Genomic DNA, 18,898 nt, shown 5'->3' with positions numbered 1-18,898 from the left:
GCCTCTGCCCACCAAATAAATTCCAGGCGTAGGCAAGGTATGACAGGAATCATTGCTTCTAGATCCTGAGAATGTTGACACCATAGGCTTTTTAGGTACCATTGTAGTTTCCTCCTATGCAGTCTTGCATATGGAATTAGAAGAATGCAGGAGGCAATGAACACCAAGGCTTGCAATGTTTGCCTTGCAGATAATAGGTTTTTCATGGCCACTAGTTTGAAGTAGGTTGTCAGTTGAATTTGTTTCTCTGGCATGAGGAAAATCATCTGGGAAGTTCTATTCAAGCTTGCTCCCAGGAATATAATTTGTTGACAGGGTACCAGGTGTGATTTATTTTCATTTATTGTGTACCCCAGACAAGTTAGCACTCTTTGCACAAAAGCCAGATGATTCAAAAGTATGTTCTGGCTTTCTGCTTGAATTAGACAATCGTCCAGGTATGGGTATATTTGAATATTTATTTGCCTGCAAAATGCAATGACTGGAGCTAGGCACTTTGTGAATACCCTGGACACAGTAGATAAGCCAAAGGGCAGTGCAGAGAACTGGTAGTGATTGTAGCCCGCTTTGAAGCTTAGGTATTCTCTGCAAGGTTCCCTGATTGGGATGTGCAGGTATGCTTCCTTTAAATCGAGTGTTGCCATCCAGGCATCTTTTCCTAGCCTGGGAAGCAACTGGTGAAGAGTCAGCATCTTGAATTTTGGAATCACCAAAAAGGTGTTTAGAGTAGACAGGTCCAGGATTGGACGCCATGAATTGTTTTTTCTGGGTACCAGAAAAAGTCTTGAATAGAAACCTTGTTCTTTTTCTTCTTCTGGTACAGTTTGAATAGCCTTTGTTTAAAAGAGAGAGTATTTGCTTTTGAGCCTCTGCCCACTGATTTGTGGGTAGATCTGCCCAATCGTTGGACGTTGGCAATGTGTGAAAGTGAAATCTGTATCCTTGAGACACTATATTTAAAACCCATTTGTCCTGGGTAATGAGTTCCCAGTTTTTGGCCTGCAGACCAATCTTTCCCCTTAAAGGAGCAGTCAGTTGAGAAGTGCTTGGAAGTTTTAAAGTCAAGTCATTGAGACAGTTTTCCATATGGGGGAGTCTTACTACTCCCAGATTTGGAAGCGGAAGCCCCCCACTGCTTAGTCTTGTGCATACCCTGGGACTGAAACCTGGGGTTTCTGCTGGGTCTGGGTTTGGATTGTGAAGACCTGGAAGGAGCAGGAAAGGACCACTTCTTAGAGGGCCAATGTCTACTAAATCTTGGAGGCTGAACTTGTAAGAAGTCTTTAACAATTTGCATACATTTAGCTTTGTCTTCCATCTTTTTAAGAACTTCCTCAGCTTTATTGCCAAACAGGCGGTCCTGATTTAAAGGAGCATCCAACAGTTTAGCTTTAACATGATCAGGCAAAGATTGCTCCTTAAGCCAAGCATGCCTTCTGAGTACAGACCCAGTGACAGCAGCCCTGCAAGAGGCCTCTAATGAATCAAACCCACATTGCAAAATATGTTTTCCAACCTGTTCAGCAGAATGCATCAAATCCTGTAAATCCTTATTTTCAGCACAGTCAGGAATCAACATCATTTTCTGTTTGAGCAATCCAATAATATGTTGCTGATACTTTAACATATGAAACTGACAGTTTAAGACCCTAATGGCCAAAGTTGCAGAAGTGTAAACCGTCTTACCCCATCTATCCAGCACCCTAGAATCTCTATCAGAAGGGGTAGGATTTTTGGCAGTAGAAGCCTTAATGCCCTTGGGTCCTTGTGAAATAGTCTCTGGATCTGCAATAGGATTTTTAAAAAGGAACTTGTGAGAATCAGGAACCCTGTAATATCTGTCAGGTTTTCTGGGAGCAGGGGGCAAAGAATCAGGGGCCAAACTAGATTCCAAAAAGACATCAACAATGTCTACTACAGGAGGTATAGCTAAAGGCCTATGTTGGGGCAGGAGTAAGAAGTCCCTAAGCCTCTTTTTTGAATCAGAGAAATCCTGTCTTACCCTGTGGAAATGCTCCCCAAAGAGTGTGCAAGGTTTCACCAAAAGAGAAATCCTCTGGAGGAGAAGCAGAGGGAATAGAATCTGCATCAGAATCCTCATAAGCAGATAAGGGTAAATCCAGATTAACAGAAGAATCAGAATCCTGGTCAGAAGATTCATAAACAAATTCAGTTTTAGGTCTCTTAGAAGAGGAAGGTTGGCTTCCCCTGATCTAGTTATAAGGTCTTCAGCCATTCTTATTATTTGTTTTTAGGCATAGAGGCCTGAGCGTCAGTTTTCTAGGCAAGGTTCAAGGTTTAGGCCTTAAAGAAGAATGAGACGTCTTAATATGCAAGTCCGTAGGCTTGAATACACCCTCAGAAGCCGGTGCCTGCACAGCGGCTCCAGACCCATTCAAGGTAGAGACATCTGCAGGTTCCACAATTGAAGCATCTCGCGGCATACCGGACTCCGAATGGGTCTCAGTAGAGGCCTGTGAATCAGAAGTAGCGGGTGTCAGGGGCTGTGAAAGTGCCTCACTGAGTACCGGCGAACTGGCGATTGGCTTAGGAGAAGCGTCGTCGGCAGCTTTGGACCTTGGCGGCCTATCTCTGTTTTTATCTTTGTATTTTTTCGGAATGCCGGTAGTCGGATGGCTTACCGACGACATTTCTGGATAATTGAACCGAGAACCAAAATATTTAGAAGTGAAAATATAACGACGACGGATAGTGCGTTGGTTAAATAAGGCACAGAACCGACAGCAAGGTACGTCGTGGTCTGGGCCTAGGCAAGGAGTACAGAACGAATGAAAATCTTTGTAAGGTATTTGCTTTCCACAAGTAATGCAATTATTAACATTTAATGACATCAGAGAGGAGCAAGAAAAAGTTTCCCCAACAGGGTACTTAGCTTTAGTTGAAGACTTAGTTCTGAAACTCAAAAACGAAAATTTCAGGAGTTGCTGACTGGCACTTGCGAACTGCTTCTGCTTCAGGCACCGCACGGCAAGAAATACTGAGGTAATGACCGGCTGCATGTTTTATACCCCTGATGACCTGCAACCGACGCAGGACCCAAGACTTTGTTAATCAGGCCGACTGAGGGCTACTGCAAGCAGATAACCCAAATGTGATTACTGCAACAGTGAAACATGAAGAACATCTGAGTCTGTTATCTTGCTATAGCACTTCTTTGGATTACATTTTTAAAGCATCTTTCCAGAGGCTGAAAGGAAACCTTGTCACATAAATCTTTTATTCCAAAAGTGTTACCATTTTTTTGTACAGCTGGTGTTTCAGTGGGCAAAACATACTGTTTTTGAAGTTCTTATAACCATTACATAATTCCCATTATGTTAGTCTTTTTTATCGACAGATCAGCCTTTCTTTCACTTTAAACATTTGTTGGTATACTTTTATAAAGCTGAGTAGATTATGTACAAATGTGTAATTCAGCTCCTCATTGATTTATGCAGGATTGTTGTACAGGATTCCCCATCTCTTTTGCGAGACCTGCAACCACAGGTCTTGCAGCTCTGAACATTTTATGCTCTTCTGTCAGAAAAAGAGCAAATTTTGAAACTTGCTGTTAAACCATTAAAATATTTTTATAGGGGCCTTTGCATTCCTACACCCCATAATGTAGGGGCTATGTCCCTCACACCATTAACCATTCACTTTATACATAAGTCTGAGTTAACTGTATCTTAGAAAAGAGTAATTTCTCAAGTACCGGAACTTTTGTCTTTGTATAGGTAAAGATTTGAAATGTCAGGACTCACGTCAATGAGTGCCAAAATATCGGAGACTGGATAGCTGGAAAAAACAGACTTGAATGTACACATCTTAGATGGCCATGTCTTCAAATATTCCCTTTTCTGTGAGGTATGGCAACCTCAGAGTTGCTTTTAGTCTGGATGATGTGAGGGATTTGCTCCCTGCAAAAAAGAAGTTTAAAGGAAGAGTGAGATTTGATATTTGCTCTTTCTCCATTTTTGAGCTTTTTTTTTTTTTTGTTTTGGTATGTCAGCAGTTTGCATTATTAGTTTCGAAATTTCAGTAGGGGCCCTTTGTATACACTGTTCCGACTTGAATTTGTAGGCTTGCTGTTTTTTTTAGTTTGCAGTTATGATTCTTAGAATTTCAGCAGGTACCTTTTAACGCAGATCCCTAGAAAGGTTGACTTTCAATGTAAAAGTGAATGTTGTAACCCAAGACTGGCAGGCAGAATTTGATTACACTTAGTGTGCAATTTTCATTTTGTTTTGTAACGTGAGCTACAAATGCAGTATACATTTTCTTTTTTGCGTGTTTGTTTTGGTGCTTATTTTGTGAAGAGGAAAACTAGCAATTGTCTATATTTTTCTTCCCTCCAGATAGTTACAGTTTCATAAAGAATCCTCCTGAAGGATTTTTGCCAAGAATCACTGTAATAGCTGTGTCTGGATTTGCTGGTGTAGTTCTAGCACGGAAAGGTAAGGAATTCTGTAATCTCTCACTGTGTGTTCATTAACTGAGTAAATTGTCTTGCATTAGCCGTGAAGGTAAAATTTGATGTTTATAACAAAGTGGACTACTTTATGGTTCCATACTACTGCTGTCAGTCACTCGAGACCCATAATTTGTCCTATTGTGAGCCCTTATTACAAACAAGGGCAAAAAAGCTAGGTATTGGGGCACCTTTAAACTTCTTCACTGTAATGACATTTTTTTTTTTCTGGTAGTGGTCCAACTCCATGCTGAATGTATGTATCAAATCTTAACATCATTCTGAAAAGACTGCATTTGCTTTTGTACAAGCATATTGCTGCAAGACTTTCTATATAGTGGAGTTGACAATGCTAGTAAGGCTCCTTGGGTCATTGCGGTGGTAGTTTGTCACTTTCATTCCTCTTCAGAAAGGTAAATTGTCCATTTGTCATTCATGTTTTCCTGCACCCAGTGCCAGGCACTTGGTACTGTAGTATGTAAATTGTCTTTACAGTGGACAAAGGGCCTTTAATGGATTAATTAAAAAAGCAGACTTTAACCATATTTCTACCAGTTGGGTTAAGCTTTTAGGCACAGGGACACACAACAGGTAGATTGGAACTTCATCTCTTTTTGTTATGTCAGCCAGTTGTATTAGGAAAAAACTGAGTTAACTGTATCTTATCCACTTGTCTTCCTTGGAAATTCAGTGTTGTATGTTCACAACTTCACTTCATTAAGAGTTTTTTTCTTCAGGTTTTTCTGAATTTTTATTTAATACTGAAATCATTATGGAGTTTTTCCTTCTGAAAAGAATTGTGATGTATTGTTCTATCTGCTGATGACAAAATTATTCCATCTATTTAAGTCCAAAGTACATTTTGTTTCAAGATTACAATACTCCTTGTTGCTGGTGTAATGTGCTTAACCATTGTTTCTAACAAGAAGTTTCCTGCCTGTTTAATTTCTCTAAATGCTTAGAGTATTTACATACTTTGATGGGAATGGACTTCACTTCCAAGTCAGGGCAAAATTATATTTTATGAAATCTGTTTCTGTCTTGGATATTAGCCAGAAGTGCTTTTCAAAACCTGTGACATGACTAGAATTGCCACCTTCTGCTGTTCATACGGGTTATTTGTATTGTAATACATTTAAAGGAGAACTGTTACCACAGATTGAAAAAACATGTTTTATCCTGTCTTAATTTTTCCTACATTTAACACCATTCTGGGACTATATTTTCGGTTTATATGTAATTCCAAGGTTTGGCGACATGGAGTCCAGCATCTTGATATGAATTTGATAGTCTAAAGCTCCTGTTACTGCATTGACTTTACATGCATACCCTGCTTTCTTTCAGTCAGACGTGATTACAATTTCTTACTTTTCAGTGACTCCTTAAAAGACAAACAGATATTTTTTACGTTTGCTGCTGTGAATGATATCTTGCACCAGGTGACTAAGCTTATGTACTGTTGCCTTGTGCAAGCCTTTTCCTTCTTCTAGTGGAACACTTACTTTTGCTGCACCATAGCCTCAAATTTTAATCCATGGTGTTTACTTATTTTGTCTTTTAACACCTTGTTTGGCAAACCTTTACAACTTAATTTTGCAAGAATTTTTGAGCAAGCAAAAATCACTAAGTACCAAAGGCTGTAAAGCCTACAACATTGTTTTTTTAAATATCATTGTGATGCTCTTTTAAAAATAAAAGTTTTACATCAACATGCATTTCCTCAACAGTAGCAATGCAAGATTAATGTGTCCCATTATTGACTTGCCATAATCACAATTACTTTACCTAATAAAAGTCTTATGTGGGACAGGTCCAGATAATGATTACAGCATCAGGAGCGTTGCAAGATCAGGGACATGGGAGGTATACCCCTAACTTTAGTGTCTTGTATTTCCTTGTAATCTGTCTCCAGCAACTGTAGGACTTTTCTAAATTTTGTGGAATATGTTTTATATCAGTAGATTGTTAATGCATCAGCTCAGATTTTTTTCACACATTTTAAGTCCGTATGCAAGGCCTCATTCACTGTTTTTGATTCTGATTCCTGAAAATCCACCACACGTTACTGTTTATTCTACATTCTAAATATCTTCTTTTCCATTCTCTTTCCATTTCCAAGCAACCACTGTATCACTTATACCAATTATTATTATTATTTTTTTTTTTATTACAAGACCATCCAGGTTTGTACCCCTGCATTAGACAACAGCTGAAAGTACATGCACTGACTAGGCAACTGCTTCTTTGCTGGACATAATGCATTACTTATCCCCTTCACTGCCTCCATTATGGAGACAGTCCCTTTACTCTACTAAATATCAGTATTACATACTTAATTTACAGATGCCCATTCCTACTAAGTACACTAAATACATCTGTAGCTGGCATGCACATGTTGGCATTAAGCTTTTCTTAAACACCCATATAAAATGTCCTTTTATCATTATGGTATGTTAACATATAACAAATGCTGCTTAATGCAAACATTAGTAACCTGCACCCTCCTCCAACAGCAGCTCTGTCGTGGCAATTACTTTTTAGAACACCCAAGATTTTGACATAGAAAACAACTGGACAAGTGGTAACTGGCCCTGAATGCACATCAGAAAATTGTGCATACATTAACAAAAGGCTGTCCAACAGTCATTAATTGGCCACTTAACTTCATTACTGTGCAGTGCAAGCCGAGTCTGTTTTTCAATTTGTGATTTAGAGAAAAATATCATTTTATAGTGTATTTTTCTTCCTTAACATCACTGCACAAGACTCACCCACTTTTACTTCTTGGAGGTAAAGGCTAATATCATAGGCCTTTGGCTGACCAAGTTCGCAGTTGACTGCAAATTGGGAGCTATCTTAGATTCTTCCAAAACACAAACCTATTACAAGTGGGTATAACATGGACAAATGGATGGCGCCAAAGTCACGGATTAAAACTCAATGCCAAGAAATGTATTATAGTGTCTTTTGGGGAAAACTGCCACCCATGTTAATTATTCCACCACTAAGAGCTGACCTGGAAGTCAGGGAACATATGTAGACTGTAATCTGGTCTTTGACCAACACGTGGCCAAGGTAGTAAGAAAATCATTTTGTGTCGTCCAACTTATAAGTAAGGTCATGACATCCAGGTCCAAGAAGTCATACTGGCGGTTGAAATTTTTGGTTCAGGATACCTTTTTTGAATCCATTCACCCCGATGTTCAGCCTCCGAGCACAGCTTATTATTTTGGAGGGGCCTGGGGGATATTCAGCAAATACTTGCTAGGGAAAAGTTGCCTGATACCCTCATTGAATCTAGGCAGAGGTCTAAACCTCCTAGGTTTGGTAAAGCTGATGTTCCTTTGAAAAAAGAAGCAGAAAACTAAGCATGGTGATCTGTGTGGATAAGAATCCTACAAAGAATGGCAGGACTTTACTCGGGTGCTTTTTAATGCTCTTATGGCTGTTAAATACCCTCAAAATTAACTGCTCTCCTTCTCTTACCTGGTTTTCTACTCTCTCCAAACTTCCTAAGGACTTGATTCCTCTGATGAAGAATTCAACTTGGTAAGGAGTCATTATCTTGCTCTTCTCAATCCATTCTCTCTTCCTTGGGGTTTCAAGAAGAGGATTCACTTTCTCCTGAATCTCCTGTGGAAGAATTGTCCTTTTGGGATAGTTATTTCTATGATGGAACATTTAAAGTGTGATTTGTTCTCAGGTTTCTGATGTTCAAAAAAGGTACTGTGAACTCTTGGAAATATATTCCCAGTCCTCCAGTGCCGGATACCCTATTGGATACTTATACTGCAGATTCTCAGACCCCTGATGCTCAACCTCCTGTCCCTGAGAAACTGGACAGGTTCTATAGAGTTACTGAAGCTCAGAAGTTTTTGTACAAGAGCCCTTTGTGTGATCCTGCTGTTATTTTTATAGCAGCCTTTAAACCGTCCTTCTTTTCTAAGCTTTTACCTTCTGATAAGGACAGCCGTACCATGGATGGGTATGGTAAAAAAAAAAAAAAAGCATATACCTCTACTACCTTGGTTTTCAGGGCTTTTGATTATCAATCTCATATGACTAAGTATGTCCTGGCTCTTCTCTTCCAAGTTGAGGATATTCTTGCTGATATACCTGATTCAGAGGGCAAGACTTCTGCCATTTCCCTTTAGAGAACTGGTTCTCGGGTGACAGTTCATTCTATTAAATGCAGCTGTGATGTTTCTGATGTCTCCTGTATTGCATCTGCATCTGGATTTGTAATGAGGAAGGTGGTGTTGGTTTAAACACCAGGCTCTGCCTGAAGGCATCAAGGGTAAGTTGATAGACTCCCCCCCCCTCCCTTAGTCAGAATCTCTTTGACTGCTGTTGAATTGTTTAAGACCATTCAGGATAAGGGTAAAGGTATGCAGGCTTTGAAATAAATCTTTTATCTGTCCTGTTTAAGATTCAGATAAGTTGTCCTTCTTAAGCCTTCCTTTGCTCAATTGCAGCCTAAACAGCCTTTTAGGTACAAGAAGGCTTCTAGGAGAAGTTTTCCAGATAAGCCTTTTTAGGGTTCTAAGTGTCAAAAGCTTCCTTTCTTTGTCAAATTGGCTTCTGTTTGACATTCAGCCAGTCCTACTCCTCGGCCAGATTCCTCTCCCTCAGGTTAACTCTCTTTTCTTCTTTGGCAGCAGATAACCATGGGCATTTAGGTACTTTCCATTATTTAATTCCATAACAGCCTCCTTGTCAGCTCCTACATTTTCCTTTAGTTATTCAGGATCTTGTGGTACAGTGGACCATCCAGCCTGTCCCTTTTAATCTGCAGGGAACAGATTATTATTCCAGGATATTGCTGGTTCCCTTGTTCAGGATGTCCCCTCTTTAAGCACCTTTCCCTTTGTTGCTTCCTCAGACTTTTATGGTAAACCTGGATTCGAAGGATTCTTGCCTCCATGTTACTATTCATGCTCTCTTCATGATTTATTTATTTATTTTTTTTTATATACAGTTCTCAGTTTCTTCCTCTCATTCTCAATTCTCTGCCTTTTGATTTGGTTTTTCTACAACTCCTGAGTTCTTTACCAAATATCTGGCCCCTGTGGTAGCCTTATGCAGGATTTACAGAACTCAAATAATTCCTTATTTGGATGACTTTTTGATTCAATCTCCCTGCGCTACATGTACATAGTGTGGAGTTCACCCTTAATCTGAAAATGTCTGACTCCCTCTCAGGACCAAATTTTGCTGGGATGCGGATTCTGACCATTCCAATGTTGGCTTGTCTCCTGCCTCCCCAAGGTCCTCTCTTTGACTGCTTATTTCCAGTCCCTTCTACCTTTCCAGCTCTTCTTGCAAGAGAATTTCTCTGATCTCTGGCTTACATGGCATCCACCATTCTCATGGTTCCTTCTGTTGAACTTCATGAGGAAATTTCAGTGGCATCGCAAGACTCTCTGGGTTCAACAATGCTACCCTCCGGAGTATCTGGTTCCTCTTTTCAGTCTCAGGCTTCACTAATGGATTCATCAGATTTCCTATCCAGGTCTGTCATTTCAGGTTTCTGTCCATACTCCAGAGCTATACACAGATTCTTCCAATCAAGTCTGGGGAGCCTCCTCCAGCAACCTCAAAGTCCAGGGTCTTTTGTCCCATCAGCAACTGACAGATCATATCAATATCAAGGAGTTGATGGACTCTACTTCTAGTTTTTTAGGCTTTTCACAACATTTGGGTTCCAGGCATAAAATCTTACTTTCTTTGCAGGCTGGCTGTTCAGACTTGGGATTTTGCAGTTCACCATCACTTGGTTCTTCAGGCAATCTATACTCCGTCAGAGCACACACTCTTTTGGCAGAATCATTGAGCAGGTCCAGGACAAATCATCCCAAATACGTGTTTTCAGGGAGGTGTTCCTTGACATTGTGCATTAGTGGGGGTACTCCTTGAGTAGATCTTTTTGGCTCCTCTGTGAACAGACTACTTCCCCATTTCTGTTTGAGTGCCTAGTCCTCTGGCTAGGAAAGTGGATGCCATGTGTTTTTCTTGTAAGGAGATGTTTCTGTGTGCTTATCCCCCTCTTCGTCTACTACCAAAGGTCCTCCATAAGATCATATCGGACAGGCCCAAAACCTTGCTGTTAATTCCCTTTTGGCCCAGATAGCACTGGCTCCCCTTTCCATTTAATCTGGCCAGGAGCAATCATCACAAGTTACCTCAGAGAATGTATCGTCTCACACAAGACAAGGGATCTCTCATTCACCCTCGCTTGCCCACCCTTCACTTGACACTTTTGAGAGATAGGGTTCTGATTCCTTTTTGACACCAGTTTTCTGAGGCCGTGCTTTTTGTTTTGCAGGAGGCCAGGGACCCCACTACTAAAAAATTCTCTGTTACTAAATGGGAGAGATTTCCCGTTTGGTGCCTCAAGCATGACATGGACCCCATTTTTGTGGATTTTCCTACAATCCTCTCTTATTTGTGTGAGTTCAGTTTAGGCTTGGTTATTCGTCTGTTATTCACCCATTTCTGTTCGTCTGAATCCTCCTTGGTCTTCTAGTTTTGAAGTCAAACAATTTCTGAAAGGCTTCCCTCATATTCAGCCTCCAAGAAGGTCTGTTACTCCTTCCTGAAACCTTAATTTTGTTCAAGAGAAACTGACTCAGTCCCTCTTTGAACCTGCAGTTTCTTCTTCTCCTCTACAGCATTGTAATCCAAAGACTCTCTTGTTGGTGGCTATTAACTTTGCCAGTAGGGTTTTTGAACTTCAGGCAGTCATGGCAGTTACAACTTTTTTTTTTTTTTTTTCCCACAGGGATAGGGTGTCTGTTCATACCATTCCTTCCCTGTGCTCAAGGTGGTTAATTTGTCCTTGAATCAAGTCTTTCATCCTTTTTTCCTTCTCCACACAATCCTAGTGAGAAGGTTCTTCCCACCTTATATTTACATAACTCTGATGTTACTTGGAGAAGACATGTATTAGGATATCTGAGCAGCTTTTTGATCTGACGTCAGTTTTCATTCTGTCCTCATCTTACAGGTTCAGATCCGAATATGCCATTGCAAAAGCTCGTGGCAACCAGAAAACTCTCAAGCTACTCCCTTACCCACAATGCACCAGCCCCAAGTACCCCAGATCTTGTTTGCTGCTTCCAGCGAAAGACGTGCCTTTTCAGTGCTCTCGAGCAACTCATCATAATTGAGATAAGTTAACCATTATTTACCTTTCAGGAAAAGTTGTCTTCTTCCTTTTTAATCTGTGTGATTTTTTATAGTACCCTTTTTTGACTAAAACCTTGTTTTTTTCCATATTAGTGTTCTTTTTTCATACTATTGTTAGTACTCTTCTATTGCCCTTTCAGTGCATTTCCCTCTGTAAGTACCGTTGTTGGTAGACTTTTCCTTTCCTTTAAAATTTATTCTGTGGTGTTTCTTTATCTTTCACAGTGTCAGGATGGCAGAGAAAACCAGCTCCATTTGCCACTCATTCAAACCTAGTGCTCTTGTGGAGCATAAAAATAAATTCTGAAAGAGTTGTTTCCATCTTCTTTTTCTGATGCCTTATCTGGATCTTCCCCTGAGAAAATTAAAAAGACAATTCTCCCAGTACTTCCACAGCGTCTACAAAATTCTCTAGGTAATCTAAGAACCTTTTTTTAGATCCTAAAAAGAAAATGACAGAGTTGCAGGATCTGACTTCACACTCTGTTTCTACACTCCTGATGAAAGAGATATTGTATCTGACTTCACAATTAGATGCGAAGCTTAAGAGACCTAGGCATCTATTGGATCAGACTTTGAATTCGGCAACAAAAATGTTGGATCTTGCAACTCATTCCACCCCCTTCCAAGGACCATATACTCCCCCCCCCCCCCCTCAGTGGATCCTGTTCCATCTAGAGTCCATTCTCCATTTTTGGAGAGACCTAGTTTTCCTTCCCTTGTGCGTACACGCTCTTCCAGGAGCCTTACCAAAGATGATGTGGAGAGGTTAGTGAGAAGGATTCTGTTGGTGCAGTGTGTGTCAAATGTCCCATCAGCTCCTACCTTTTTGAGTCAGGAGACCTGACCTTCCACCACTCCCCCTGTGCAAGTTCCTCTTTCTACTCCATTCCCAGTTTTGGAGCTACCATATCCAAGTGTGGGTCTATCTACATCGGATCTGAGAGTGTCATAATCCTCGGATCCAAAGTTTGTTCTGAGTTCTTCAGTAACATTGGATCTGGAGAGCTGTTGCAGCAGCAGCTGCCCTGTCAAGTCCAGGGTGTCACAGTCGCGACTGAAGTTCTCAGAGCATATCTGCACCTCAGAGCCTTGGCATGCATCAGTTTGGCTCCGACTTCAACTTGGGGGGCATTCTCGTTGGGGCAAGGAGGGACTTCGGTCCAGAAGCTTGCCCTTATGGATCTGGGTCCTGTTCCTCTCGGGGAATCTGCCTTTGAGGTAATGGAGAGAGCATTATCAGCAGCTTTGACAAAGACTGTTCCCTTCCCCTCGGATCCTCAATCTGCGGACTTGCCACCTCTTTGCTTAGTCTCTCATCTTCCACCTTTACAAAGATGGCCGATACTGAAACCCCAGGCTTCTCAACAGGGTCTTTCAACGTCTTCTGATACCTCCCCAGAGCACCCCACTGGGAGGTTCCTAAGACATGAATGTACAAGAGGAAGCACTTACTCTCCAGAATAGTCCATCACTGAAGATGCAGACTTTGATGAAGGTGAAGGGTCCCCATGGTCACCCCTGAAGATGTCCACTTTGGAGACAATTTTGAAATCCTGAAACAGAGAGGTGGCTGGACATCCAGCAGCCCTTCAGAGGAGTCTGTTTTCCTGGAGGTGTTTGGTACTTACCTGTCTATCTCCTGGATAACTCCGCCAGCTGATGACCTCCTAGATTTTATCTCACAGTAGACATGGAATGCCCCGGACACCATTGAACCAATCCCCCAGAGATCAGACAGAGTTTTAACAGCACCAGAGAACAGACAGTTTTAAACAAAAGGATTGCCTGTTGATGCCATGGTTGTGGTGACGGCCACAAAAAAGGAACTGTCTGAAGAGTTCCACTGTACAGCCTCCAAACAAGGAGTCTCTGTCAATGGACAGATTTAGGAAGCGTGTCTATGCTTCAGCGACCTTTGCCTTAAGGTCTCTGAACTATTTGGCTCATTTCACTAGGTTACAGAGAGATCTAGTAAAGGAAGTCTGATACCCTTTCAGGATATGTTTCTGAAGAGGTACTGGCATCAATTACTTCTCATTTGGCTACCCTGCAGTCAATCTCCAGTTCTTCTATGAAATTAATTTTGCATGCAGCCAAAGGAGCCTCAAGGGGAGTGCATTCTGGCATTTCCATAAGGAGACATGCCTGGATGCACTTATGTGATTTTGCAGAGCCCTTCAAGTCTTCGTTCATCAGTGCCCCCTTTGACATAACGTCTTTGTTTGGCCCCAAAGTTAAGAAAATGTTATCCAGGTGTAAAAAGGATGTCTTTCCATGCCTCAAAGATCCTTTTCCAGGAATCAATGAAGTACTGGAAAATTGTGGTTCAAAAAGTCCCAGGGTCTTTTCCAGGATGCACATGAAGGAGGTTTTCCCAGGGGTGGGGGGGGGGGACTCCAGTGGTAAACGCCACCCTCTCAGCAGAGGTGGACCACAGAACCAAGAGCCTAGAGATTCCTTTTTCAGCAGACCTTTTCAGCACTCCTGAAAGGAGGCCCAATTGTCCCCCTCCGGTGGCAATTGGTAGTCTATTATCCATACACCAGAGAGCTTGGCTAAAGAGAACAGATACATGGGTGCAGAGCATCATTTTCAGAGGTTGTATAATACGCTTTCCCTTTGCTTCTCTAATTCAGGAAAGATCTTCAATGTTCCACCCAGTCAAAGGGAACAAGAAGCACTTCAGATACAAAAGCTGCTAGAAAAAAAGTCATCCAAAAGGTCCCACTGGGCCAGATAGAATCCAGAACTTAATCAAAATTATTTTTAGTGCCAAAGAAAACAGGAGACTGGAGACCAATCTTGGATCTCAGCTACTTGAACAGATCAGTTCGACTCCCCAAGTTTCAGATGGTCATGGTACAGTCCATTCTCCCATTTCTGGGCAAGGACAACTGGATGTGCTTGCTAGACCTTCAGGAAGCATACTATCACATAAAAATGAAGAGGCACTCCAGAAAGTATTTACGCTTCTGGCTGGAAGCCAGCCATTACCAATTCAGAGTACTGCCCTTTGGCCTCACCACAGCCCCCAGGGGTGTTCACCAAGTGTATGTCAGTAGTGGCAGCTCACTTGAAACTGCTAGGATTTCAGGTGTTTCCATATCTTGATGATTGGCTCATTACTGCCTTGACCAGGCATCAAGTAATAAAGGAAAGAAATCGGGTTCTTCAGACATGCTCTCATCTGGGGATATCCATGAACTATGAAAAATCTCACTTGGAACCTATTCAAAAGTTGGAGTTTATAGGAGCATTGCTCAACACAATGTCAGTGATAGCTTCAATGTCTCCTTTATGAGTTCAGATGTTAAGAACACAGGTCAGGAAAATCATCTGCAGTGAAAAAGGTTCTGCCTGCTTGGTACTTCAAGCCCTAGGATCAGTGGCAGCGACAATAACTCTAGTATGTTTAGCCAGGTTTTACATGAGACTTCTACAGTGGATGCTAGCCACACAATGGTAAGTACTTTACCAACCAATGTCCACCTCAATGCGTATTACACAGATTTTCAGGAGAGATCTGAGGAGGTGGGTTCAATCAGAACAGTTCCTTCAAGGCAATCTGTTCATTCCCCCTCAGCCCAAGGCCATAGCGGCAATGGATGCTTCCCAGTTAGGATGGGGAAGGCATTACCTGGGGAAGATGGTCCATGACATTTGGTCCCTTGAAGAGGCCAGTTTGCATATCAGTGTTTTAGAGATGAGAGCAGTGCTTCCAGCATTGCAGGCCTTTCAAGAAGCTCTCCCTTTGGGGACGATTGCACTTCAAACGAACAATATGTCAGTAGTTTGGTACATCAACAAACAGGGAGGAACCAAATCTTACCTCTTGTCTTGAGAAGCACTCAGAGTGTGGCAGTGGATGATCGCTTCCGACTGCTTTCTTATAGCAACGCCCATTCTGGGGAAGTTAAATGTGATAGCAGACAAGCTGAGCAGGTGCATTCTTATGTCTCATGAATGGTCTCCCAACCAAAATGTGGCAGATATGATTTTTTGTCAGTGGGACCAGCCTTGCTGCAATCTTTTTGCTTCTCCCCTGAACAAGTGCAGCAGCTACTTTGCCCTGATCCCTCCACAGGGGGATTCACAGAGGGATGTTCTGTTTGACGATTGGCCCCTGGCCTTCTTTATGCCTACCCACCAATTCTGCTAATATCTAAGTTTCTGAAGAAAGCCGTCATGTTGAAAAGTTATCCTCATTGCTCCATTCTGGCCTTGACAGATTTGGTTCCCCTTCCTTTGGTCTCACTTACTCCAACAACTATGGATTCTGGATCCATCTCCAGACCTCCTGTCTCACCCAACGGGCATGAGTCATACAGACATGACATAAACTTCATGCTGACTGCCTGGCTTCTCCAATTTCATTAGTAGCCAGACAACCTATGCTCTCTTCCCTAGTCTGTCAGATACTTTTATCTTCTTATAAATCTTCAACACGTAAACTCTACTCCAGTAGATGAAGATTATTTGCTTACTTAGGCCCATGAGAATAACACTGATCCATTTTCAGCCCATTTGCTTAGTATTCTTGAATTCTTAAGACATACTTTTTAAAGATGGAGCAAGTTTCTCCACAGTGAAAGTCCAGCTAACAGCAATCCCAGATTTTCACACAGGATTTGAGGATGTTTCTGTTGCCACCCATAGGCTATGCAAAATCTTCTTGCAATGTAGTCTTCTAAAACCTATCAAAAAACAAACAGTGCCCTGAATCATGAGCAGTTTGAAAGTACATTTAATGAGTTCCAAAGCTGGATTTTTACATTCCTTAGATTTTTTAGAACTCTTTGTGAAGTGTTTGTCAACTTTGGGCTCGTTAAATGTATTTTTAAGCTGCTCATGGTTCAGGACAGTGGTTGTTTTTTCGATTTTAACTGGTTTCTCCAGTGTCTGACTTGTCACAACGCTAATAATGATTATTTATGTTGTGTACTACTTCCAAGACCTCCTTTCAGAGACCCTACTCCCCCATGGGATCTTAATCTGGTCTTGCAACAACTTATACAACCTCCCTTTGAATTGGCAGCTAAATGTGAATTTTTAAGTCTTTTTGTAGTATGCATTACTTCTGCTAGAAGAATTTCAGAGATTCAAGCCTTGTCTTCTAAACAGCCTCTGTGAAAAATCAAATAAGATGGAGTCACCTTAATAACTAACACTTCCTTTCTCCCTAAAGTGGTTTGAGTCAAATATTAATCAATCCATCAATTTGCCAGTATTTTCCCCCTGGTTTTTCTGACAAAGGTGAATACATGTTGCATTTTTTGGATGTCCACAGGCAAGTACATTTTTACCTGCACAGAACTCAAAGTATCAAGTAGTCTGACCCATTATTTGTCCCCTTATTCTGACATAAAACTAGGAAAACCTGTTGCCAAGATAACTCTGTCACAGATGGCTTATGGATTGTATTTCTTACATGTACAACAAATTTGGCAGTACTTTATCAAACCCATTATGAGCTCATTCCACTAGAGCCATGGCTACATCATCAGTCTTCCAGTCTATGAGCCTCTATGGACAACATTTGTGCAGCAGCTACTTGAGCTATTCCCCACACATTTGTTACTCGTTACAAATTGGGTATGGTCTCCAGGGTAGAGCATCATTTGGTTCAGTGGTGCTCAGGAATATCCTTCCTTGAGTCCACCCGGGGAAGTAGGTAGATGGGGAGTCTGTCCCATAAATTGAGGACAGAATGAGAATTGATATCATCAGATAAAGAAGGTATGTACTCACTGTAATGTTCCATCTGTGTTGTCCATTTCATTCATCCTCATCTTCCCTCCCACCAATCCCCTGCCCTGTAGTCTCTTGGAAGAGCGAGTATTTTTCTAATTACACCACGTCCTTGTAATATGGCTCAAGGTATAGTTTCCTCTACCTGTATTTCAGTGATTCATTCAGATGATATTAGCAAACAAGATCTGAGGTACTTGGGGTTGGTGCATTGTGGGTAAGGAAGTAGCTTGAGAGTTTTCTGGTTGCCATGAGCTTTTGCAACAGCCAAGTTGGATCTGAAAGATCGGATCCAAACCCATAAGTTGAGGAAAAATGAAAATGGCCAATACAGATGGAACATTATGGTTAGTATATAACTTTTTTCCTTTCATGCCAGGAAACTGAGTTTGGTGCTATCTAAGCAATCCATCTCCTCCTGGATTTGTAAGGCGTTTCCTTTTTGTCATTTTGCCATTCTTTTCATGGCAAGCATCTTTCTTCTGTTTGTGCTCATTCTACCAGGGCAGTGTCCTCTTTTTTGGTGTTTTTTTTTTTTTCTTCAAGGGTCTGGATACTGGATCCATCTTGAAAACTGCCATTTGGTCTTCTGTTCACACTTTCACCAAACATTACAAGTAATATGTCATTCCTAGAGCAAGGCCAGATTGTACCAGGGCCATTCTTCATGTGTTTTTGGAGGCTTGTTCTGTGGCTTCCTCCTCCCATACTTCAGCTGTAGCAATCTCCCAAGAGTGAAGAATACTGCAGCAGTTTTAAGCAAGGACATAGTAGAGTTGTGTAAGGTCTTACCATAACAGTAGTTGTCCTACATCTCACTATTGCAGTATTCTGTCTCTCTCCAATCATCTGATGTTTTCTGTTTTCCTTCTTGCCAAGAGATCTTTCTTGCATCCTTTTTTTCTCTTCCTGGATACACATTTTGTTGTTTTCCTCTTTGATTGGACTGGTTCTTCTGGGGCATTTCTGTTCTGAGGATTAGGCGCTCATACTTCATATGTGTACTTTATACCTTGCATGTAGGACATGCATCTGAGGTACAGAACCCAGAAGTTGTAAAGGCTTTAATCAGCTGTCCCAAGAGTAAAGAATAATGCAACAGAGAGAAGTAGAACAGCTGCTGTTATGGTAAGATCTTACACAACTGGGCTTTCTTTCTCACTGAAAAATATAGTTCAAGGTCATGACAGAAGTCTTCAAAAGCATGCTTTGCTAATTTGTAGTAGATTTAGCTTTTATGATTGCCTCACCTTTGTATTGAGAACCTGTGTCTGCAAGGTTTGGGACAAGCACACATCTCTATAAACTATTCTGTTAGGATTTTAGTGGGTGTTGCTCCGTTTGCTTCTAAGATCATATCTGCTGAGACATACTTCAACCTCAGGCCACTTCCATTGTGGGACTATAATGTAAATTGTGGAAGAACACATTTACTTCATATAACCAATCATGGCAGGATTGTAGTGAGTCCTAGTAAATACGCTTAGT

The 18,898-nt window shown here is 41.3% G+C and overlaps 1 protein-coding gene across 1 annotated transcript in view; it reads left to right on the top strand.

The window, feature by feature from the left end:
• Positions 1-18,898, top strand: part of APOOL (apolipoprotein O like) — a 511,508-nt gene that overhangs the window by 276,307 nt on the left and 216,303 nt on the right. The window contains exon 5 of the mRNA XM_044057272.1: positions 4,359-4,457. Within this exon, the coding sequence (XP_043913207.1) occupies positions 4,359-4,457 (99 nt within the window). The remainder of the gene's footprint in view (positions 1-4,358; positions 4,458-18,898) is intronic.

The sequence above is a fragment of the Protopterus annectens genome, chromosome 15.part0 (genome assembly GCF_019279795.1).
Source record: "Protopterus annectens isolate FY-2018-M chromosome 15.part0, PAN1.0, whole genome shotgun sequence".
In the NCBI taxonomy this organism is placed as follows: domain Eukaryota; kingdom Metazoa; phylum Chordata; order Ceratodontiformes; family Protopteridae; genus Protopterus; species Protopterus annectens.
The sequence above is the reverse complement of the archived record's forward strand: the minus strand, read 5'-3'. Positions and strand labels throughout refer to the sequence as shown.